We start from the raw sequence: 25,999 nt of genomic DNA on the forward strand, positions 1-25,999 counted from the left end.
TACTAAGAATCACTGAACTGTACACTTTAAAATAAGTTTTCTGTTATTTGAATTATATTTCAAAAAGACAAACACAAAAAGCATATTAAAGACTCTAAGAATATGTACGGTTTAACCAGCATATTCCAAGCTCTTTTATATCACAATATTCTTTTTCTATGTAAGGCCTATTAACATATCATGAGACACTATGTTTGCAAAAAGCAGCGTGGGAAAAGCTGCAGTTACCACAATATTTTCAAATTCATCTATGATGTGGCTGATATCAGTTCCTTGATGAAAAAGAGACAAGAGAGAAAAGGAGGCAGCCTAGGTGCCTGAAAGATAAACTTTATCACCCTCACAATGATCCCAGAGCTGCTCATTTGTCCCATTCTCTAGAAACAGAAAGCCAAACCCCAGCTGAGGTTTTCTTTTATTAGTAACAGATTTCTATCCCTTTTTGCTATTATTATTATAAATGCTGTCAGATTACAGAAGTTAAAAGTCAGGTTTAAAAAGAATCTTCTCATAATGCAAATAATTATTTTTAAAAGAAAACAATTAAGGATAAACAAAACATCTCCCCAGAATATGATCTTTGATAGCTCCATTTATTTTACTTTTAACTTGCTATTCGCTAGAGTTCATATGGAGAGGCAACTTTCTGAAAGAGAAGCAGAAATAACATAGTTAACTAGACAATAACAACACATGGATCTGATGTATGAAATCATGTAGGAAGAAAGGCAGGGGGGGAGCTCAGTCTGAACTTTTACCAAAATATTAACAACTTTTGTTCTTCTGTTGTCTAAAATGGCAACTCCCACACAACCAAGTATCTTTCCATTCAGACATGCAGAGTCCTGAAAACAGTAATTTAGTTGTGTACTTGCCTCAGAAAGCAGCCTACATGTCCATTAGGCTCCGTGCAAAACTCAGCAACGGAGGGTTGAATATAAACAACAGAACACAAGACAAGAGTGGAAACAGAACCAGCATTTGGTTCTGTTTCCACTCTTGTCTTGTGTTCTGTTGTTCGTGGACTCCTACAGCCATTTTCAAATTCACATCTTACATCCAGAGCTATTTTCTAGGCAATGTCAAGAATCTACTCTCACTTTTTTTTTAACCTTTCAAAGATAATTATCACAATTATTTTTAGGAAGTAATAAACATTATAAAATAATTTTAAGTTGTTCTTAGATTTAACTGCCAGGAAAGAAGCAGCCAACTTTAACCAAGAATATTTATAAATCAATTACTATGAACATGAAACATAAACTCATTTATCATTATCTACACACCCCAAAGGACTGGAAAACCTCAAGAGTAAGCCACATTACAAGCAAAATGACAGCTAGAGTCAATCTTTGAAGTTTATTCCCTTAAGCATATACTTCAATCTTGTCTCCTGTTAAAAGGAACAGTCTGGCATACTCTGAAAAGTGTCTCTCTTATAGAAAACAGTATTGCTTATCAGCAAAAACCCATGCTCCATTCTGACTCAAAGATGTTTTTTTGAATTATTATTTAAGAAACAGGGAGAAAAGTATTCTCAGTTCTGTTTTTACCTAGTGACGGATAAGACTTCATTTACAGAAAATTATTTTCCAGAATTCTTCTTAAAAACTTTGGCATATGAGAAAATATCCCCACGTAATGATCTAGTGCTCTATCCTTATTTATTTGGAGCTCAATCCTTGGGACAATTTTTTTTTTTTTAATAACAGAAATAAGGTTACATTTGTCTCTTCAAAAATAATTTTTTTAACACTAACAGGCAACATTTTAACAAAAGAATTTCAAAAATCATAACTTATATAGCATAGTGGCAACATCCATTACAATCTGCTCTAAAAATGAGACGTTTTTATTTATGAACAACCTGTTTACTGTGATTCTGAGAACATAGATTTGAGCAGGAATGAGGAAAAGAAAGGAACTAGAAGAACTCTTCCTTTGGGATGCATTTTTAAAGTACCTACAGTGGTTTCTGGGCACATATCTTATCAGGGCTAAATTCCTCTATCTAGAATGGAGTAACCAGAGAAAATTGACACGTAAATGACTAAGGTGCTATGAAATGGATGAATCTTATATGGAGAGTGAGGGAGAGAGAGAGAAAGTTTGGGGGGCGGGAAGGGCAGGAGGGTTGCCTAATGTAAAGAAAACAAGTGGCAATTACTTTTTAACAAACATTTACCGGTTTCAATTATATGATAAATGTGTTGAAGTCAAAGCAAGGGATTAAACGTATATACCCCCAAATCTTCTTCAATGATCTCACTTGATGTAATCTTAGAATACATTCCCAAGAAATTAGGGTCATCATTTTTAAAATGATCTAAGAGATGAAATAAGAACGTAACATCGTGTATCATTAAGGCGTCAACCTGCACTAAGACATGAGGCTGGATTGAACAGTCTCTTGTTCTTCCCCTCCCCTTGGTTCTATAGAAGGCACTTAGTTGCTCTCCTATCTGAAGGCGTTGGGGTCGGCCACCTCCAGGGGACAAAGGGACACAGTGGTGAGCAGGATAATAAATTTCCCCAGGATCTCTGATGATAAAATTTACTATGTTTGGATAGTTTTAAATGTAAGTACAGATGTTTAGATTTAAATGTACTACATAGATTCAGAAATACCTTCAAACTTAAAGACAATAATAGACAATAATAGTCTCTCTCACCCCATACCTATACACTTGTGCACATACATGCACTTACTAATGTCAACTCTGGTGGTAAAACACCCTATGAATCCTCAAAGATTTTCATTGTTTTATTCATTCAATATTTATTGAGCACTTATTATGTGCCATGAGAGTGAAGGAAACTAGACCATCTATTGTCCTTAAAGAGAGATACAGGTTTTTAAATAAGTCAATTCAATAGATTGTTAGAGATGGCTGTTGGAGGTCAGAGAAGAGAGTAAAGCGTGGAGGAGGGGGTAGAGAGCTCCATGGAGGTAGGGACCAGGGTGGAGCAGAGAGGAGCAGGCATAGGGCTCAGTAGAGGAGGTGAGTCAGAACTGAGGCCCTGAAGATGGCAGGATGTCTGCCCAGCAGACAGAGCCAGGAGGAATTCCAAGCACTAAGAAAAACCAAGGGCATAGAGATCTAAAGTAGCTGGAATTGTGGAAGTGGGTGTGGCTTATTATGATTAGTGTAGAGAAGCATCGGTGTGTATGTGGTGGGAAGAGGGGACTGAAGGGAACATAGGAGGCCTGGAAGAGATAAGAGAGGGGGACAGGCGGGGAAACAGCAGACAGGGCCCTTGTCCTCACGGTTCTTTAGGCTGCAATAGAAACTAACTCAAGCTGGCTTGAGCTGTAAGGGGAGCTTAATGAGAGGCTACACGGGCAGGTCTGAATTATGGCTTTGCAACTCCCTACGTGTGGCCTTGGACAAATTACTTATCTTCTCTGTGCTTCAGGTTCTTTTATCTACAGAATGAGGATAATTATAGCAGGATTTTTGTTAGGATCAAAAGAGTTAATACCTGCAACACACCTGGAACATAGAAAGTACCTGATAAATGTTAGCTATTTTTATTTTTGTTTCTTAGAACGAAGAATATCTGAGCCTGATGGGAATAAAGCTTCAATAAGAGCCTGGCACCTCAGGCAGCATTCTGTCTCTCTCCTCCTTCTCTCCCTGCAGGACAGTCCTCTGACCCTCTGAGGACAGGGGCTGCCCAGAGCCCCCAATGTTTACATGTGCTGTGATCCAGCTCAGGAAGAGCTGGACTGGGATTGATGAGTCTCGATTCCAAATTCCTGTACTAGTAAATTAGATGGACTCCGTTTGGCTTATCTATCTCACGGTCGAAACTGAGGGCAAAAGGTTAGGGTGAAAACATGCCACAGTGGCCTATCTCCCTTGAATGGCAAGAAGGAGGACAGAGGAGTAATTCCTGTCGATTTCTAAGTTTAACCATTTTCAGGTCTGAGCCATAGAAAGGGCTAAGCAATTGGATCTTCAGAGGCTTTAGAATCACTGGTGAATATTTAAGGAATTTGGTAGGCCCATTGCTTTGCATCCTCCTTAAACATTTTTCTTTTTCCAATTTGCTCAGCCCTAACTCCTTTTAAGAATCTGGAAACTGCCAAATGTCCACCCAATATATAAAATGTGGTACGTCCATAATGGACTATTACTTAGCTGTAGAAAAGAACCAAGTCCTGATTCCTGCTACAGCATGGATGAACCTTGAAATCATTATGCTAAGTGAAAGAAGCCAGAAACAAAAGGCCACATATTACATGATACTATTTACATGAAATGTCCAAAATAGGCAAATCCATAGAAAGTAGATTGGTGGCTGTCAGGGACTGACGGGAGAGGAATTAGGGAGTATGGAGGTTCTTCTGGAGCTGATGAAATGTTCTGGAATTAGATAGTACTGTTGCACAACCTTGTGAATATACTGGAATATACTGGAAATCACTAAAATGTATACTTTAAAATGGTAAATGTTATGGTCCGTGAACGGTATTTTTTAAAGGATCTGAGAACTGAATGTGATGTCATCTGATTGTAGTCCTCATGCTTGAATCACGTTGGGATAGGCCACACTCGCTCAGCCTGAGCATTGCTCCGTCACCCAGAAATTGGGCCAGGGGCTGAACCAGGCTCTACCCAAGGTCCATTTCAGCTCTACATTCCGTGGGCACATTCGCCCCCTCCAATTTAGAATCAAACTCCCTCTTTCAAACCTCTGCCACTTGAACCACCTTCTCATTTTGTTTCCCTTTTCAAAGAAAGAATTCTCACTTCTGAGTCTTTATATAACACCTACTAGGAGCAAACAGACTAGGCACTGGAACAGATCATTTAACCCACCGAACAACTCTGTGAACTAGGAACCATTGTTAATTAGCATCCTCATTTTACAAACGCAGACACTGAGGCTGGGGAAGGAAAGTATGTGGCCCACGTTCGCATGAAGCCTGAGCTGCCTGACTCCGGCGGTCCTATAAGGAATCGCTGCACTGATCTGCCTGCTTCCACGAACTCCTCCACTTGGCCCGAATCTCATGTCCCTCAACATGTGCTTTAGCAATTTGTTGACTGATTAATTCAACAGCTTTATATTCATCATGCCCACTGCACTAACCAGTTATTCTTTTCAAGTTAGTTATTTAAGAATCGGGAAATATCCCTGAATTCTTTGACATATGTCTAACACAACTGAGATAACACTATTTCTTAATGAAGATAATGCCGGCATTCCCAAACGAAAAACCACCAAATTTAGATTAAATCCCTGTAAATAGGAAAACTATGTAAATTTCATCTGTTGTTCCGTATGCTCCTTGTACCTACCACTGACTAACTTGTTCAATTAACCTAGAGTCTTCCTGTTACAGATCCTTTATCCTATCCAATAAAAGGTCACGCTTTTGAATCCCTCCATATGTTTAAAATTCCTCAAGTATGTTACAAAGCATTTCTTTGTAAAGAGACAGACAAAACAATTTAACAAGATCATTCTGAGTAATTTAGCTTAATTTAGGCTAGTAAATACAGACCACTACTATACAGGACCCTATAATAAAGTTGCTAGTGGCTGCCCCCTCTTTACAGATATTAAGCCCTAAATATGTGCATGCATTCATATCGCAGTGAGTGAAACAGGACACCTACGACCTAACTGCAACTCATGCCCAGGGAGGTGGGAATCCTGGTGATAATTAGCAAAGTTGTAAAAGACTCTATATAGTTTTAATGTGAACGATAACCAAAAGGGTAGCTTAAATGGACCCTATATTTTTATTTTTAATGACAATTTTTAAAAATAGCGAAAAAAAAACTTGTATCCTGACAACGAAACACTAACATACAATCTTAATCTACTGGTAACTATTTATCTACTGGTAACGTTTTATTTACTGTTGACCAATATAAGATTTAGAAAAATTTGAAGTCTTTTTAAAAACATTTAAATAATTTGTTTTGTAAATATATCCCTATTCATCTCAAGTTAGAGTATCAAATCGCATTGAAAAGAAAATCAGATCAAGTCCAAAAATTCTAATACTATGTTTTAAATGTAATATTGAAAGTATTACATTTTTATGTTAGTCACTTAATCTCCATTTAGAATATGACATGACTGACTGGATGTTTAAGAAAAAAGATAAAAAAGAAAAAAATCTTGGATCTGTTCACAATAGTTTCCCCCCAAACTTGGATTTCATCAAATCTTGCCATTTTAAGAGTTCTACAACTTAAATAATTAGATCTAGGATGTCTAATTATTACAGAAAAAATAAATGAAACACATAGGAAATTGCAAAGGGTTAAGCGAAAAACTATTAAAATGGTTGATGTATTAGCTGAGCAAAATTATCAAGGAATTGCAAAGCCCAAAAGTTTAATTTATGTAAGGTCTAACAATTTCAAGCGTGACTGCTACTAATCAGACCTACAAATGCAATTCTCAAGATTTAGAGCCAGAACACAAAAATTGTAGTAAAAATGCTTTTACAGGCAGAATATTAAATATTGAGTAAAATGCATTTCAGCCTCTGGAAAAGGAACAGTTTTGTATGAAAAGATATTCAAATAGCCCTTTATTGAGCAACCACAATGAGCCTGGAAGATTTACATGATTAAACTGGAATTCAGTGCCAAAGACAAGAGGGAAGGATTCTTTTCTGGGATGCACAAAGAGATATCCATAATTGAACATCACACTTCCCTAGGGCAGCATGTTTTCTTACATTGACAAGCAGAATGAGGTATTTCAAATCACACATTGCTGGCATACAGTCATCTATTGCACAGCTATTGTTTTCATGCATTTCTGGCTATTAGGCATCTGTCTATATTTGGTTAGTGAGGCATGCATTTTAAATAATTCTGGTTTTGCATAAAAGGCTGTAGATATGTTAGTGCAATTACATTTATACAACAGTATGTTAAGAATAATTATGGCTTTATTTCGGCTGGTCATACGTACATTTTATATTCAAAGGAGTGGCTATAACTTTAGTGTAATTGGTACAATTAAAATTAACTCGAAGAGTAAAAAACTTTCAGAAGTACCTTTTTTAGACTCAACTTTATGCTTTACTTTGTCTTATTTGTCACAGCTAGTTAAACACACTAATATCACACACTACTAACCCTATGATATGTTGGGAAAATGCCAAACATATCATGTTTACTTAACACTCCATCAAAGTCAGAGCCTAATGATAGATTACATATTCAATAACTCTTTGTTCTGGATCAAAGAATGCCACATTAATTCAGCTCGATCCTACTATAACTGTTAACCTACAAGAGAGCAGCAATTCTTTTACATTTTACCTTCTATAAGAGTTTCCTCTACTTTCTCACCTACACCCTAATCAAATTACGTCTTTTCATTTTGTTCCTAAGTTGTAAAGAACATGTTAAACTTAAATCAAATACCAAAACAATTAATGTGCTTTTGTTCCAAAGAGGGACCACTTATCTAAAAAGACATTTTCCCTCCTGCTTTCTATTCAAAAACATTATTTCTGAGGATTAACTCTACTTAACAATATTCAGGTACATTATTAAATTTTGTTTTAAGGTAATTTACCACTATCACATCAAGGCACATAAAATTATTTGGTCTGAGCATCTGGTTATGGAAGTCAAAGTACCATCAGCGAGCTTCACTTTCAGAAGCCTCTTCAGACCCTCAACCCAGTAATATAGGGTTGATAGCAATGGGAAGATATTTGCAATTTAAGATAGTCAAAATACATTCTAATCCAAGTGAAACTGCCTTTTTACAGCTTTCAAAGTCACCGCAGAAAATGTCTTCAAGTATAGGTATCTTAAATAATTTCTAGCAATTTCATTCTTAGATTTTTTGTTTGGCTTACTAGCTCAAGTCTGAGGTAATATGATACATGCATTTTATATGTTCTGTCAAAATGTGTTTACAACATACTATGGATGATATTTAATGATTTTTCTCATTTAAAGCCTCCATTTTGGCAAATGATAGTTCCTTCATTCAGTCAACTCCTCTCAAATAACCTGAATCTATAAACCCCGTATTAATTCCACTTGAGAAAAATTTTTTGCCCCTTCCCCTGCCCTCCCCCCCCCCCACCATGAAAGTACATAGAAGTCCTGGACTGAGAAAATCAGCTGCTTTGGTTATCAAGATTTATCACTTTGGAATACCTAGTTTTATTGTTTTCTATGTGTTAAGGGCTTTACATAAATCATCTCTTTAAGCCTCAGGACTACTCACCAACCTATGAAGCACGTGCCATTAAATTACATCACCATTTCATAGATGAGAAAATTAAGCTTAGAGAAGTTAAGCAACTTGGCTCAGGCACATGGCTAAAAAAGGCTGGGGACTGGACCTGCAAGCAGGTCTGTATGATTCCACAGACAAACTCTCACCCTCCATGTACCGCTCTTTCTTGTTGCTGAAACCAGCCTGCTTTGGACTCCTCGCATGCCCTGTCATACCAGAACCTTTCACCACATAATAGTCTCTCTGAGTCCACTCCTGGACCCTACAGTTTGTTCTCCATTCAGACCCCGGCTGGATCTCTTTAAAATGAAAAACTGTTCAAGTCACTGCTCAGCCTAAAAGCCTCAATGGCTTCCTCTTGGCAAGATCCTGCAAGGTCTGGCTTTGGTCTCCTATCCAGCCTTATCACTTTCCCTCTTGATGCCAGATCCAGCCACTCCAAGTTTTTTCAATTCCTAGAACAGGCCAGCCTCTTCTCCCCTGAGACTTTTGCATCAACTGCACCCTCTATCCGGTATGCTGTGTCCCAATTGCCATAGACCTTTAGCTAAGTAATTTCTACTCATCCTTCAATCTCAGCTCAACGCCACTTCCTCAGGAAAGCCTTCCCTAACTACAACCCATTTTACTCCAGACTAGATCTAGTTTCTCTGTCATACTCTTTCCCAGCACTCGGTACTTCTCCTAGCTAGTCCTTAGCAAGATTAACTGTTATATATTTCTATGGTCATTTAAATACTCGCCCACTTAATTAATGGAGACGAGTGGTTTTCAAACTTTAATGTATATCATAATCACCTGGAGTGCTTATTCAAAAGTGCTCACTGGGCCCCACCCCCACAGTATCTGATTCACTACGTAAAGCCTGGAACGCTGTACTTGCACGTTCCCAGGGATGCTGATGCTGGTGGACCCTGGATTAATCCAGTACAGTGGTCTCAACCCTGGATAAATATTATACTAGAATCACCTGGAGAGCTTTAGAAATTACCAATGCTCAAGCCCCACTCCCACAGGTTTTGATTTAATTGGGTTAGGGTAGAACCCAGGACATCTTATGCCAAATATTACATTCTTATACTAAAAACCAATTGTTTATCTAAGATTCACATTTAACCGGATGTCTTATAAATTTTCCTTTGTTAAATCTGGCAACCCCACTTATAGGTCCCGTTGTAACTTAAAAGATAGTATGACATATATATTATGTTCATATATATATATATATATAAAATTGAAAGCTGACCTTTCACGTCTGCAGAGCACAAAAAGGATGGGAATTAAAAAAGTGGGATTTTTAGACCTAAGAGGAATTTTTTTCTTAAGGATTAGACCTTACGAGTAGTTACCAACAGACTGTAAAAGCTTACCCGGAATCTTTTTAAAATAGGACAAATTGTCACTGTAAAATAATTTAACACGATGATTAAACAACTTCCAGGTTCCTTTAAGCTATGAAACCTCATCTTGGGCCCTCAGGGTGACAATGCAGCATCAACATTATTGCTCTGACATCAACCAGTGAGTCACCTGGGCAGAGCCACTGCTGGGACTAGACACCAAGGAGGTACCCTCTCCTGTATCAAAAGTAGTAAAAATTATTTATTTAATAAATACTCCAGAAAAAATAAAATGTCGAACACATGGCCACCTTTGATCATGCAATTCTACTCTTCTCACATCAATGGAGGAAGTCCTCTGCCACTTTCCAATTTTAGAGTAAGATCAGTGATTTCATGTCTTACATCAACTGAAATATTAAATTTGTGTTTCTGATGTTTAAAATTGTCTACTTAATTCCCGTTTGACATGTTCACTGCATTATGGGTAAAGCAGAGATTTCCAAATTGAGAATCCTTTGGGATCAGTGGCTATCATGTAGCCTTCTACCTCTCCACACAGGTAACCTGCCATGTCTCTGATTTAAGGACAAAGACTCCACGTAAGTGTTGTAAACAATAAATCACATTCTCTTTGGAATACTCATAAAAGTCAATCATTCAAACAATTATTACTATCTGCAGCTTGTATTGAATGCTTACTTGCCAAACTTAACATGACACTTTTCAGCTACTCCAGGATTTTAAGAACTGTCTATAAAAAGAGGATACTGAATAACTGCATGGGCATCAGAATGAATTCCAATTCCAGCTACCTAAATGACGGAACAGAGAAATGTGCTTGAACCCAGAGGACCAAGTGTGACAGTGGCAGGAGATGGGGAGGGACCGAGATCATCACACCAAGCTCAAGGTCGGCTATGCGTCTACATGACTTACTTCAATTCACCCAACTTCAAGCAAATACACAAAAATCACTCCAAATTATTTCCTGTGAAATAATGAATATCTAATCCTTGTTAAACAGATATTTAAAAACAAACAAAAAAAGACCTATAACTGTATAGGATATTGGCAATTATTGATTTCTTATCTCAGGTAGCTTACCAAATCCGAAAGCATTGGAGCCTCCAATGCTCTGTGAAGCCTGAACACTTGTCGATGTGTATAGTCCTGTCACCAGCAAGCCATCAAAAAAGGTGCTTGTTGAAATTGTCACTGAAATACACAAGGAAGAAAGAAAAGAAACCTCAATTAATACAATCAGAATAACGAGATATATTTCTAACGTGTTAGATATTGTCAAAACAATTTTTACTCAGGTTAACAAATCATTCTTATGCTACCGATGGTTAGTGTTTTCTTAATATGTATTACAAATTACAGAAGAGCAAAAAGAAGCTCAGAACTCCAATGTCTGCAATTGCTGGTCCCAAATTTAGTACCTCAGTCCTATCTTTCTGCATTCATTTGCACTTTCCCTAGCTATGTGCAAAATCATCTGAAAATAATGTAGTACTGAATAGCTCGTTTCTCCACCTCCACCACCACCCCCGAAGGCAGTCAAAGGCATCGCTGGAGTTTTGGCATTGTGATGAAACACTTTTTTTTCCCAAGTATTCCATACTGTGGGAAACAATCTTACAATGGCTGAAAGAAGAACAGTAAGATGCACTGTATTTCTTATTGTGAGTCTACATTTCATAGATGAGTCCCCTGAAGTTTTTTTGACAAAAGCAGACTAATTTGCATGAAGACAGTCAGCCCTTTCCCTTTTGAGAACAAGAAAAGAAGACCACTGCATGCTTTAAGTTTCAGAACAAAGTCTACAAGAGGACTCCAAATGGTTTCATAACCAGAAAATCAGGATGTTCCTGGGAAGAAAAGGGTCAAGTTAAATGTATCTATCTGTATGCTACTCAGGTTTGGCTTCTTAAAATTTCATCTTGCTCACCACCCTCAAAATTGATACTCATTTTCTCCTTTACATACTATTTCCTCCTGCATTGGTTTTATAAGATCAAGATGATGCCATTTGTGGGAATCAGCTGGGCGAAGGTGGTACTCTTTTGGTAGTGCACAGTACAAAGCTATCATCAGGCTTGGTGGCACTGAGGACCAGTCATATTAACTTTGATGAGAATGTTTAAATTCAACTCCAGGAAATCTAGTGAGTAGAACTGAATAGTCTGAAACATCCATATTAAAAAGCATAAAACAAGACACATACATCGTTAGAATACGCTGATATCATGCTACCTCCAAAATGCCATTAGATGTCGGAGTAAATCGCCTTCACATCCTTTAATATAATAACGGATACTTTACGTGCTGGCATGTAAACTACATGGAAACCACTCAGCAGGGCACTGAGCTAAGAAGTTAACATATATTATCTCATTTCATTATCAAAACATCTCTATAAAGGGGGTACTGTTGTTATTCCCAGGATACAAATGAGGAATTTGGGAAACAAAACAATTAAGAACCTTGTCCAGAACCATTTGATATCATCTAAAAAATTTGACGTGGGTGACCTGGCTTTTCTTCTGTTTTCTCTCTGCTCCCCCCAAATCCCAATGTGGCAAAGTGGCCATGGCCACCCTTGTAACAACCTCTTTCCCAGATTATTCATATGTATGAGGAGTCTTTGAAGAAAAGGACAGTGAGACCTGCAGGAGGCAATATCACTGTTATTAGAGAAGAGAAGGGCCCGGGGCGGCCAGAAGGTGAATCCCAAGACACGCAGCATGAAGCCCTAGGCGAGGTGAGAGATGAGATCTGCGCACTGGGCACTCATCTGCCGCTACCTGTTCTTGAGCAAAACCACTTCCTGCCTCGGAGCCAAAATGTCCTCATCTACAGAATCACACTCTAATCACGAGTCCCCCATTTTGTTTACCCCAGATTTCCATAATTGGTTCTACTGATGCCTCCATCCTTTGGTTCAAGTGAGCTCATTCTGACTACGATAAAAAGAGCTTAAACTGCCCCCACCCAGTGGGGTTTAGAATTAAGCTCCCGCCTGTTAAGCTGACTATCCTGAGCACTGGGCTCTAAGGCCATCCTTCACTGCATATCAGATCCAACCTGCAGCGTCTCACGACGGACCCAGGGGACCCTTACTTTACCCACTTCCTCTCCATCTGCTCCACTCCAGTCCAGTAAGATGGCAGCAGTCTTGTATTTAATGCACAAACACAATCCCTGTGGACTCCTCTCCATTCCTTAATACTTCTACTCTGCTTTCTAATTCCAAGATTCTAAAAAGTTAAGGGTTTTATGGATTTCAGAGTGAGGCAAACCTGAATGTGAGTTTCACTTCTCTCTACTTCTGATCAGTGTCAGATCCCTCATTTACTAAGGGGGACAATAATACTATCACAGTACTGTAAGAATTAAAAGAAATACATCTATCACCTCTCTGTCAATGTATTTATCTCCTTAACACACTGTCATGCATATGGTGACTAATCAATAAAAGTTCATTCCCTTTCCCTGACCTCTCTGACCTTGAAGCTCTGTCTCTCTCCTCCCTTCCTGAGAACTGGAGTCCTGTACAGATCTCATGGAAGCTCCCTCACTAGATGCCTGCGCGTATCCACTCACTGGACTACCCACGGCTGAGTCCCGCTGCCTGCCAGGACTCTCCATCTACCTCCCCACCCACTACTTCATTTCTGACCACAGTCCACACCAAGTCTGAGCTGTGACCTCAGCGGGCCCAAGACAAGTCATATATCCAGCTTGTTATTAATTTGCCCTCCTGTCTGCTCAGTGTTAATTTTAAACAGAGGCGAAACATTCTGGGAGAAAGGGCTGAGAAAAAGAAGCACGTGTGGCAGCTCTTGGTCTTCCCCGAGTCCCTCAATTCTAGTCTCAAATTGTTATTTTCCTCACACCAAAACAAAACCCGTCACATCTACCATGACAACTGATAAATTCAATTTACTGATAGCTTTACATATCTAGTGATGTTTCAGTCCCTTAGAGATATGCACGTAGGAAGATGCCTGCATGACTTGTATTTGGGTACTGAGTGTGACCAAGGTCTGCTGTGCCCTTTAGATATCCATCCAGGCTGCTAATCCCTTGCCAGACCTCCCCTTTCATCTGCCACCCAGTGCCTCTCCAGACCCGGAGGATGCAGCAAATTCTGATCTTAACTCTTCTACACACCACAGTGTCTGCTTTGAATCAGTTCTCTTCTTTACACAGATTCTTGGGTGCTGAAGCAGCAAGGTCTAGCGAAAACACCTCAGGAATAAGAGGACTGCACTTTATTCCTAATATTATTCATTTTAATAACATTAATTCCTAATATTATTATGTCAGACAGGGCAAACTTTTCTCTGTGCTTGGTTCTGTTCCTAGTAGTGATGTGAATATCTATTATTTGGTAACCTTGTGGCCAGGTGGTCAGGTGTGAGAAATAATTTCTGAACATTGAGTGTCTTAGAAAAAAATGTAATTACTAAGAAAAACACTTATTAATCTTAGAGTCTCTTGGTTTTAAATACCATCCATAAGCTGATTATTGCCAAATTTCAATCCTCAGTCCAGGTCTCTTTATGTCTCTCTTTACATATACTCCAGATATACAGCAAGCTGCTCTCCCACGTCTCCACATGGATGTCCAAGAGGCGTCTCAACCTCAGCACCACCAAACCTGAACACCCACCCCACCCCTCAAACCTGCTCCTGCAGAGGCCTTCCTCAGCTCAGTTGATGGTGGCATCATATTCCCTGCTGCTCAGGATAAAAACCTGAGACTACTTGGAATCACCTTCTCTCATACCCTGAATCTAGTGAATCAGTAAATCCTGTTGGCTCTGCCTTCAGATCATATCCAGAACCTGACAACTTACTGCCTTGTTTCTCCTATGGATTGTTTCCTTAGACATTGGTCTGGGTTCCTGGTTCTACCTTCCTCTCACTACAGTCTAGTCTCAGTATACAAGTCAGAAGAATTCTTTTAAAATATGCACCAGATCATGTCGCTCCTTTGATTACAACTTTGCAATGCTCTAAGTCAAAGTCTTTACCGCAGCTACGAGGTCCTATGTGATCTGCCTCCATTCCCTCTCTGTTCTCATCTCCTTCTGCTCGTTCCCTGGCTCGTTCCACTCCAGCCACACTAGCCTCTGTGCTGTTGCTCAGATACGCCAAGTCTTTGCATTAGCGCTTTCCTCTGCCTGGAGCCTCTTCCTTCACATACCTGAAGAGCCAATTGCCTCACCTCTTTCAAGTGTTATAAATAGTTCAAACTTCTCTCAATGAAGACTGCCTTAACCACACTATTTAGAATTGCAAACAGCCCCCATCTCCCTGCCACTATAATGTCCACATTCCCAAAGTCTCATACTTGGTTCTACTTTCTCCCTTTTTTTTATATATATATTTAATTAATTATCACCTTGTATCCCATTATTATGCTGATATATTTACTTATATTTTTTCTTTTTATGTTTATTGTCATCCTCATTCTTTAGAATGTAAACTCCATCAACCCAGGTATCTTAAGTGTTTTTGTTCAATAATATATCTCAAGCGTCTGGAACAATTCCTAATACTTTGGGATGTTCAATAAATATTTATTGAAGTATATATTAAGAAATAATTCATTCACACAAAAGTGGTGTAAGGGTATCTTCAACTAGTTTCCAGACTAAAAGTATGTTGTGAATCCTAGACTTTATATGTCAGATGACTTCCACTTGGAAAAGCCACATGGAAAGAAAAGAAGACAGAAAAGTTGGCTATTTATATATTTAAAATGTTTTCCAGAGTGCAAGACAAATCAATGCCGAGATCAAGAGACCCGCCAAAGCCATCTGTAAAAACGGCAGACCAACTTAAGTATACAAACATTTTTACATGCTGTTATGTTTACACAAATCACCTAAAGAAAAAGTTCCCTGTTTAAAACAAATTGATTATAATCTATTTGTTAGAGTTGAGAATCTAAAGTATTTTTTAAGGGAAAAAATATTTGCATTTGGAAAGCTGCTAGCTTCTTGACACTGTGGATCAAGAATTCCTTTTCCTCCTTTAAACAGATGTAATGCATAATCCATATGTGAACTGGTGACCAATCTCTTTTTTTAAGTAAGAGGAAATGTTGCTTGTATGGGATACAAAAGATATCTTTCTGATCACCAGATTCCCTTTTACTCAAGAAGATAATGGGCCCAATTTCTATATTTGAAAAACACCTGACATGGGGATTTCTGGTCAAGATGGCAGAGTAGGTAAATGCTATGTTCACCTCTTCTCAGGACCACATCAATTACAACTAAACCACAGAACAACCATTACTGAGAATCACCTGAAGGCTAGCTGAATCAAAGCCCTACAACTACAGACATACAGACTAAGTTACCTCGAGACTGGTAGGAGGCGCAGAGATGCGGAACAGGCTGGTCCCACACCTGCATGTGACCATTAAAAATTAGAAGGAATATCTCAGCTGTGGAGGTCCTCCTGAGGAGCGATTGATCCCAGCCCCTCCCCAGCCCAGGGTTTCAGTGCTGGGGAGGAAAGTCCCCATAACTTATGGCTGTGAAAACCAGCAGAGATTGTGAATGAGTGAGACAAAGGGTGGCGGCACTCACAGACGCTCCTCTTAAAGGGACCATGCATGGACTTACTGACCAACAGAAGCACTGGCTCTGAGCTCCAGCGCTGGGGCAGCAGCTGCAGAGGTGACAGAGACATACTAGGGTGTGGGGGGGGAGGGAACTGAGTTGTCTAGCCTCAGGGCCAGAGCTGGAGAGGCAGCTTTCTCCCAGACTAAGGAGCTGGTGGAAGCCATTGTTTCTTTGTTGAGCCCTCCCCCTCCTTGCGAGCAGACGCAGGTAGACGGCACGTCTGAGTCTCCATCAAACTGGCTAACACCTTTCATCTGCCCTGTCCTAGTGATTCCTGGAGACCCACCCCACTCAACCTTCCAGCACACCCAAGCCATTTCCAGGGGCTTTTCTGTATAAACAGCCTGTCTTAGCTCATGCTGCAAACATTCCGAAAATCTCTCAAAGGTTCACAAAACCCAAATAAGTAGCATCTGGCTTTGGCGTGTCCTGTACCTCTGGCTGAACAGCCCTAAAACTGGTACTAGCAACAGCCGGCCATGGTGCATGACTTGGCCTCAAACAACCAATTTTTGTTAATCACAGCATTGTTTATAATGGCCAAGATGTGGATGCAGCATGGGTGTCCATCGATGGATAAATGAATAAAGAGTATACAATGGAATATTGTGTGGCCATTGGAAGGGAATGGGTTCTTGCCATCTGCAGTGGCATGGATGGACCTGGAGGGTGTTTGTGATGAGTGGAGTATGTCAGACAGAGAGACAGATGCCGTGTGATTTCACTTATGTGTGGAATCTAAACAACAAAATAAACGAACAAACAAAACAGAAACAAACTCATAGATACAGAGAACATTTTGATGGTTGCCAGATGGAAAGGGTTGGGAATGGATGAAAAAGGGGAAGGGATTTGGAAGTACAAATTGGTTGTTACAAAGTAGTTTTGGGGATGTAGGGGATGTAGGGTATAGCATAAGGAATAGTCAATAATATTGTAATAACTATGTATGGTGTCAGATGGGTACTAGATTTATTGGGATGATAGATGGGAGGGGTGTTGGGGGACAGAGTGAAAAAGGGGACGGCATTAAGAAGTACAAATATTAGTTACAAAATAGTCACAGGGATGTAAAGTAAAGCACAGGGAATATAGTCAATAATATGGTAATAACTAAGTTTAGTGCCAGGTGAGTACTAGACTAGTTAGGAGGACTATGTATTAAATTATACAAATGTCTAACCACTATGCGGTACACCTGAAATTAATATAAAATAATACTGAATGTCAGCTGTAATTGAAAATTTTTAAAAATGGAAATAAAAGGTAAAGGGGCATAAGAGGTTCAAATTTCCAGGTATAAAACAAATAAGTCAAGGGATGTAATATACAGCATGGGTAATATAGTCAATAATATTGTGATAGCATTGTACAGTGTCAAATGGTTATTGGACTTACAGTGATCACTTCTATAGATATATAAATGTGGAATAATTATGGTGTTCCCAAAACTAATATAACATTGTGTGCTAGCTATATTTTCATACAAATCCTTAAAAAAAAAAAAAAAAAAAAAAACACTTGACGTAGTTTGGATTCCCTGCTAAACTGTAGGAAACTTCAGAATGTCTAAACCCGTGTTTTTACTGACTAGAGCAATGGCAGTGAACACAAGAGCAATCCCACGGATATGCTGCAAACTTTATACCAAGGCACTTGGACTTTGAAATATTGGGAGCACCCTTCTCTCCATCCCTCTTTCCCTTTTTTATCAAATGCTTCCACTTATCTCTACTTGTGGCCTCTGGTTAATCCAGCAGAATTTCCTTTAAAATAAAATAAAAAGGCCTCCATAGAAACGAACAATTGTCCCAGGCTGTGGGGCTGCTCTGGCCAGCTGCTCTCAGCTGTGTAATTCTGCAGCATCAGCCCCTGCCAATTCCAGTTTTCACTTGGGTCCTCTCCCCTTACCTTAGTCTCTGGTATCTTCCTGACTCCTTCCTATCAAGCTTCATCTGCCCCGCAATGTGCACTGGCTCTTACCCTTCCTATGTGTCCTGACTTGACTTTCTTCTAATGCCACTGGGACTCACCTTTCAAGCACTATTTTAGCTTCTCTAGTCTTAGCTCATCACTTAGTCCACAAACTTCTGCCACCCAAACAATTGGACTAATCTTCCTGAAAGCAGAAGAGTGGCCTGTGATAAATTAAAGGAATGGTTTACTATACACATTCAGACTTTATACACATTCAGAACTAAGCTATACATAAGACCTTCTATGAGCCAAAAACTGTGTTAGCACTGTAATTTGGGTTTTATTAACTAGAAAGGCAAAAATAAATATTTAGAACTAGTTCCCTATTAGCAAAATGTTTATAAACTCTACCTGATATCTTAGCAATTATAGCTATTTTATACCAATTAAAAGAGGACACACCAGTTATCCATTTCAGACAGCAAAGGTTTATGTAAAACCATCAAATAATAATTTCATGACTTTAACTAGGTAAACCTATTTATTCAGTTGCCATATGATCTACTTCTCATGGTTTTACAAATTTTCATGATAAATTTATAAAATGCTTCCCCGGGGGACTTTTTTTCTTAGAGTCAATTTTTATATCTTTTACATTTCTTGCATTCAACCATTATACAAAAAAACTAGCTACACTAATTATAGAGGGGAGGAAAGCAATATCAATATTATGGATTGCAAGTAGAATTTTGAACTTACCAGTATATTTTAGGGGGAGAAATAAAGGATGCATATTATTACCTATAATCAGAAAGCAAATGTGTCTTATCAGATCACATCATTCCTTTGTTCAACAAACATCTCTAGTTTCCTATCATACACAGGTAAAAATCCTGTCCTACATGAAATTTTTAAAGACCTTTGGATTGTGGCCAGAATTAATCTCTGCAGTTAAATTTCCCCATTTCACCCGAAAACACCCTGTGATCCAGTTAAACTAGAACGTGTTCTTTACTTCCCTGTCTCCTTGCCTTTCTTTAAGAAGTGCCCTCACCTAGAATGACTTCCCGTTTCATTACAATCCTACCCATTCTTCAGGCACAGGCTCAGATGCCACTTCCCTCATGAAGTCTTTTCTGACCTCTTGGGGAAAGCCGCCTGCCTCACCCCTTTGGTCATCCCCCAGCTTTCAGGAACTGTGCAACACTTGGTCACACTCCCCGCTCCCTCAGAGCTTGGCTCAGAAGAGGAGCTCAACCAATGTATGTTGAACTTAACCACACAAAAACATTTGTTACAACATAAAATGACATAAAGTAAAATATAACTGAGAATGTAGCATAGCAAATGTAATTAAAATTGTGAAATCTAGTGTCTGTTCCACGGTGGGGGGGGAAGGATCAGTGTTATTTGTAGAAGTGTATGAAAATGGATGTTTCTCTTGAAAGGAAACAAAAAATGAAAATTAATTTCAAAAAATAAAAATTAGAGTACTCAAACACCAGAAATGTCAGAGACAATGTTGGTTGAATGGTACATTTAATCACAATAGTGTTTCTTTTGCATGTATGTACTTTGTAGGTGAATATATACACATATTGTATGTACATACCAAATTAATCTTCTGATAATTTTGTCTCTAAGACACCTATACCCTTATTCTCACTCTGAAGTTACTCTGCCATTTCCTCAAATAAAAAATAAAAAGGGATCAAAAGGCTGAGGAAATATCTCTCACACATCTGTGTTCAGTTGGCAATGCGCTTAGCACCAGGAGTCTATGAATATGGATGGCTGGCTTGTGACAGCAGAATGAAAACATGATGTAGCGACACAATTCAATTCTTATCAGTGGCTCAAAGAGTACCTCTGTCTTGAAATGACTAATTACAGAGTCAGTTATTATCTATTATAGCTTCTATTAACTGTTCCCAACAAGACGCTAATACCATTCTTGCAGAAAATCACTATAAGGTGAAAGTATGGAAGAAAATAAATTTAGGCATTTAATGCTGTTTGCATTTCATTCTAAAGCTCTGGCCTACAGATGCTCTATGGTCCATTAAATTTTGATCACTTCAAGCATATTCCATTACGACTTTATACAAAAGACCTTTAATATGTGCAGACAAGAAACATATAAAATGATGTTTCCATCTTTTCAAGATGGCAAACATCAGAGGACAGCAAATTGCAAAAATGTTGAAATTAAGTTTAGTAATGATGCACCGGTTGCAGTTTCTATTTCTTCTTTTTATATATTTTGAAAATGAAAACACCAGGAGAATATTGTCACTATTTTTTTTAAAAAGCCACATTTTGCCTTATGAACAGAAACTCATTTGCCTTTTGAATACAGAACAGATTAAATAGCCTGAGGAACAAACATATTACTCTGAAAATGAAATAAACTGAGTTTATTTGCTACAAAATTTCATCAACACGGTATGTTCAACTACTGATTCTTCTTTGAAGTGCTACTTGGTCTGTGTATCAAATAGAGGCCATCTAAAAATACATTACAATTTACATTCAAAACCTCTATAAGGACATGATCCCTGAACTACTACTTCTCATTAAATACATTAATTCCATCATGACGTGGTTTTCAAATATTAAGCCAGGCATTTCAATAATAACACACCCAAACCAGCAACAGCCAAAAAAAAAAAAAAACCCAAGTAAATATGTAAAAGAAGTAAGTGGAGGTCAAAATTCACTGAGGGAGGGCATGAATCTGTAGTAGTGAATTGAACACAGAGATCTTAACAAATGAGACGAGGACAAATGGACTCCAGTTAACCTTTTGTGAGCAGTGGAGAGAGATCACCCACGCCTTTCCTATTTCCCCTAACAACTACCCCAAAGGGCATGATGAGGAAGGAGAGGCTGCCCACCTAGCATAGCCTCCTGCCCCCTCCCCCCGGAAGCGCAGCTACCTGAGCAACACTCGCCTTTCCTGACCCTCTGTCTCTGATGGCTGTCCTAGAGCATCCATTAAAAGCTCTTTTCCCTCAGACTTAACAGACACCTCCACAATTAACAGCTAAACAATACTGTGGTGTCTTTTGTAGGAATTAACTTATTTAACCCTTTCAACATCCCCATGAAATAAGTACCATTATTACACTCTTTCAGGCATGAGAAAGCCGAAACGAAGGGCTGGGGGTTTAAGTACCTTGCCTTAAGGGGCTCTAAGAAATGGAAACACGCTTCTCACCCCAGACAGACTGCATTACACACAGCAGCCTCCATCTCCTGAAGTCCTGAGAGGGCCGCAGGAGCTGGACTTTCCCCTGGAAGGCAGTGGCACAGTGGTACTTTCAAGCCCCAGGTATGCGGGTATAGTCTCCTGGGAGTGTGCCCTGCAGGCTACTGTGCAGAATGCTTTTAACCTGATGTCTGCAGCACTGACCATTATCACAGCCTTTTGTTATTGTTATTATTACTCCTCTTTTTCATTCTATACGGATTTGTACTGCTCCTTGGGGGACAAAGAAGGCAGAAAGAATGGCCTCCAAGGGAGGACTAAACGCAGTGTGATGGAGGACTAAGCTGAAGATCAAAATAATAAGGTCAAAGGAGCCCTGGATCAGCCCACCTCCGAAAGCAGGGGGAGAAAGCCCTGCAAACACCCTCCTACATTTGTCTCCACCTGAAAGGAGAGGAAAGACAGAGCATTATCTGGGAACTGTGACAGGTATAGGAGATCCATTATATGCAAAATTTAATGATGTATTAAAACATTTCCTAGTGTCTGTAAAAATGCTTTTTGCTGGCTGGAACAGGGATCCAGCATCTCTGTGGAATCCTATTGTGATATATTTATTACAGATTCAGAGATTCAGATGAACCACGCATAGTCTCTAAGTCTTATCTTCCAGCACCACCAGTAATCAAAGGAGAGCCACCGAGATTTTTCCCTTGTTTAAATTCTTCTTAGGAGATAAAACGGGTGCAGTCAAATATGCTTGTGAATGTATTATTTTCAAATTAAGCCCTTTGGAAGTAAGTTTAAACGACAGTGTTTGGTGAATATAAAGTAAATCTTCCTGTTTCTTCATCCCTCCACAGCCCTTCTTCTTTATTCCCCAGGCCCCCCTCTCTCTCTCTCTCTCTCTCTCTCTCTCTCTCTCTCTCTCTCTCTCTCTCTGACACACACACACACACACACACACACACACACACACACACACCCTCAGCATTTCTGAACAAACTAACCATTGGGGTAAAATATATTTTATTCAGGTGAAATCCCTTTCAAAGGTTTGGAGACTTTTGTCAGAATAAGCACCTGAGATGCGATCAAAACAAAATTTTGATTGTCCAATCTATGCTAAACACAAATTCCTTAACTAGTGATCTTGAATATAAAGAAGAAAAATATAGTTTTACAATGTCCTACCCTACTTCTAGTCCCAACTGCAGTTAAAACAGTAATGATTTTTTTCTAGCCACTTTTGGTTTCCATAATGTAACTGGAATTTTTAAAAATTCCTACAATAATGGTAAAATTGTTTAGTTTCTAGAACCAAAAATATTTATTTTTTCTTTATAAATAACACTTATTGTAATTTAGAGAACTATAACCAAGATTTACTGGTATTTTTGAGTTGTCTCTAACCTTATTTTTCATGTGTTACTTTTATATGAGGCTGGATGATACTCATACATGAAAATTTCATATTGTTGGCCCTGCACTCAATAAATTATTAAAGTAATGTGAATAGGAATGTGGTGTTCAGATTTTCAGCAATTTTCATCCTTTTGTTCTTTCTTTTTTAAAGGAAGGACTACCTTGTCTATAACTCATCATACCTTTTTAAAATTTAAGGAAAGATTAGCCTTAAAAGAAAGCATTTGGGGAGATTTATCACCCCCAACCTTCTCAAAGGAGATCTAAGAATTTTCTTTTCTTTGATACATAGATGTTAGTGAAGCTTTTCTAGGCTGAGAAAAATAAACCTAGCAATTTTCATACGCACATACACGGGTAAATGTGATACAATCAAATGCACAGATGCCTAAAGAAAACACACTTGTATAATTTTTTTTCCAGGACAATCAGGTGTTTAAAACCTTTACGTAATCATAAAGGCCTATAGTTGTTTTGTTTTTTACTACACTTTCTCAGATTCTTTTTTCTTTTTAACAGGAAGGGCCTCCCGATTCCTCCAAAATGTGGTTTGACTGAGGGTATCTGAAGAAAATTTAAACTCATGTAACAAATCACAGGGTGACTCTTAATAGTGCCCTCAAGTTATTCAAAATGTAAGTATTTGCTTTTGTTTGTAGTTTGTTTTTTTGGGGACGTTTGATAATATACCATCACAAATTTTCAAATTATTTTCATCTTTTCAAACTGTGCACTTGTTCAAGAACATGGTAAGGGTGACATTGCTGGTACTTGTGTATGTCATATGTTTTGTGACAGATATATCATATACCTGTTATGTTTGTAAACTGATTAAATCAACATTAGTAATTGATAGAACTCCCTAATAGACATAGTTAAGCTGCATATAACTATAAAAATATTTTAATTTTTTTTAAAAAAGGATTTTCCCATAGTATTATCATTTGGCACTTCTGTATTTCATTCCAATATACTTAACTTATTATAAGCAACTGTGCTAAAAATCAAAGAATTCATTTAAATACATTCTGAGTAAATTACACATATGGCATACATATGATTAAACTATAAAACTCTATAACTTACATTGGACAAATATATAATTCTCATTTACTTTATGTTTCTCATTTACCTAATGTTTACTTGTCTGTGAGTGTGTGTATCTTGCTCATCTCATTCATTCATTAAACAAATATTTATAAAGTACTACTATCACTTGATATTGGTGATATAATTGAACATCTGTAAGTTTGCACAAATAACATTTGAATAAGTGCTCCTGTCCCTTTTCAAAAGAATCCTTATTCCATATTGCAAACTCCAATTCATAAAATCCAAAATTGCTAACACTGAAATTCACAAAATAATGTCAAGTAAATGATGCAACAGAGAAATTCTCATGTACAGGTCCAGCTGCTTGCTCTTCTACTAGGCTACAATTAAATGCTTTTCCAAAATTTTTATATAAGAATAATCACTAAACAAGAATATAACTTAAATGACATTTACATTTATAGATAGAATCTGTTATTTAATAAATTATAAAAGAAGGAATAAATGCACAGCTAATTTGTAAAACATCAAATTGTAATTACATATAATATTTCTCTTATGTGTAAAAAGGAAAATGTCACACTTTATATTTTACAACATGACACTTAGTACGATGTCTTAAAATCCTTCTGAAAATAACAAAATCTCTTGTAATTTAATTTGCATTTTCAGTACAACTGTTAAGACAGTTTTCCCAAGGATAAAGAAAACTCCAGGTGTGAGTAATTATCAGGAAATGTCTTGTGGATTAGGAATATAAGAAAATGTGAGTTTATTAGTTGTGCTAAAATAGTTTAAATGAAAAGAGTTTTCAAAGGATTAAATATGTTTTGCACCTCTGGTATTTCTTATTTTCTGGTACAGGATTTCTAAGCAAATTTTAATTGAGCCTTAGAACTTGTTGTCGATTTGTTGGTATTTTTTTGAGAAAATTTATCTAAATTCTCAAGTTGAAGACGTGCAATAGAAAACCAGAGGATGGCTGGCAAACTTATATATAGATACATTTTTATAAACTTGTACATCTTGTTTGCAAGTATTTGTATACAGAAATATTTATCTAAGAATTCTAAACAGAATTTAAAATATCAGTTACAATATCTATTCAACACAGAAAGACTAATTCTACAAGTGCTAACCTAACTAAAAAAATATATATTACTTTTTAGTCAAATAATGAATATTTGGTAAAACCATTAGCCAAACTAAATCCTCCCAAGATTATTTTACTTTTTTAACTAAAACTTTCAATCACCTGAGAAGCTTGTTAAAATTCAAATTCCTAGGTCGCCCCCTCCCCCGGCTTCCCTCTTCCTCCATGGGGATACTGATTCTGTAGGATTGGGGTACAGCACAGGAATTAACATGTTTAACAAATGTCCATCCCAGGTAAATTTTGTGTAGGTGGTCCTGGGATAGACCAATTACAGTATTATGAAAAGCTACACATTAATACCTCATGGAAAATAAAATTTCCAATGAAGGCTATCTATGGGACTAAAAATTATAATTGAATTAAATTGAAACTACATTAAGAATTCCACTACAGTAAAAAGCCACTTCATCTTTTATTATACTGCAGTTTCCTCCTAGTGCAAATGATGTTTAACAAGACAAGGATATAATGGGACACCTGTTCTTAGGAGACCTCATGTGTGCCAGTGAATTTTCTCAGACGGTTGAAGACTGAAATAAATCCAGAATGAGGATGAGCAGCCAAGGCTGCAGTGGCCGCGGGGTGAGCACTAAAGAGCAATATCAGAGCCTGTGATCAATCTTTTTTTTTTTGGCAAATGGATACCATTCTATGTCCTGACTGTGAATTAATAACAAACAAACAAAAAAAGCTGTTTCCTGAATTTCGCAGGTATACTTTAAAAGAACACTTACCCAATGTTACACAGGTTATGAATTCAATACCATAAATAAATAAATAAATAAATAAATAAATAAATAAATAAATAAAGTGAAGGTGAGGGAGTAAGGTTAAGTTAGCACATCTTGTGAGGAAACATTCCTGGATGCTATGGAGGAACACCTCCTTTTCTGATCACTAGTAGGTCATTAGAATTTCTAGAATTTACTAATGAATCAACATCTAGTTAAATGGCCTATGGTTGCTGGAATCTTCATTATCAGAAGTAGCTGTACTTATCAGGGTGATC

The 25,999-nt window shown here is 37.9% G+C and overlaps 1 protein-coding gene across 1 annotated transcript in view; it reads right to left on the reverse strand.

Moving 5' to 3' along the window:
* Nucleotides 1-25,999, reverse strand: part of RELN (reelin) — a 496,978-nt gene that overhangs the window by 411,984 nt on the left and 58,995 nt on the right. The window contains 1 exon segment of the mRNA XM_033088143.1: nucleotides 10,686-10,796. Within this exon segment, the coding sequence (XP_032944034.1) occupies nucleotides 10,686-10,796 (111 nt within the window).

Source organism: Rhinolophus ferrumequinum, chromosome 20, assembly GCF_004115265.2.
Source record: "Rhinolophus ferrumequinum isolate MPI-CBG mRhiFer1 chromosome 20, mRhiFer1_v1.p, whole genome shotgun sequence".
Classification (NCBI taxonomy): domain Eukaryota; kingdom Metazoa; phylum Chordata; class Mammalia; order Chiroptera; family Rhinolophidae; genus Rhinolophus; species Rhinolophus ferrumequinum.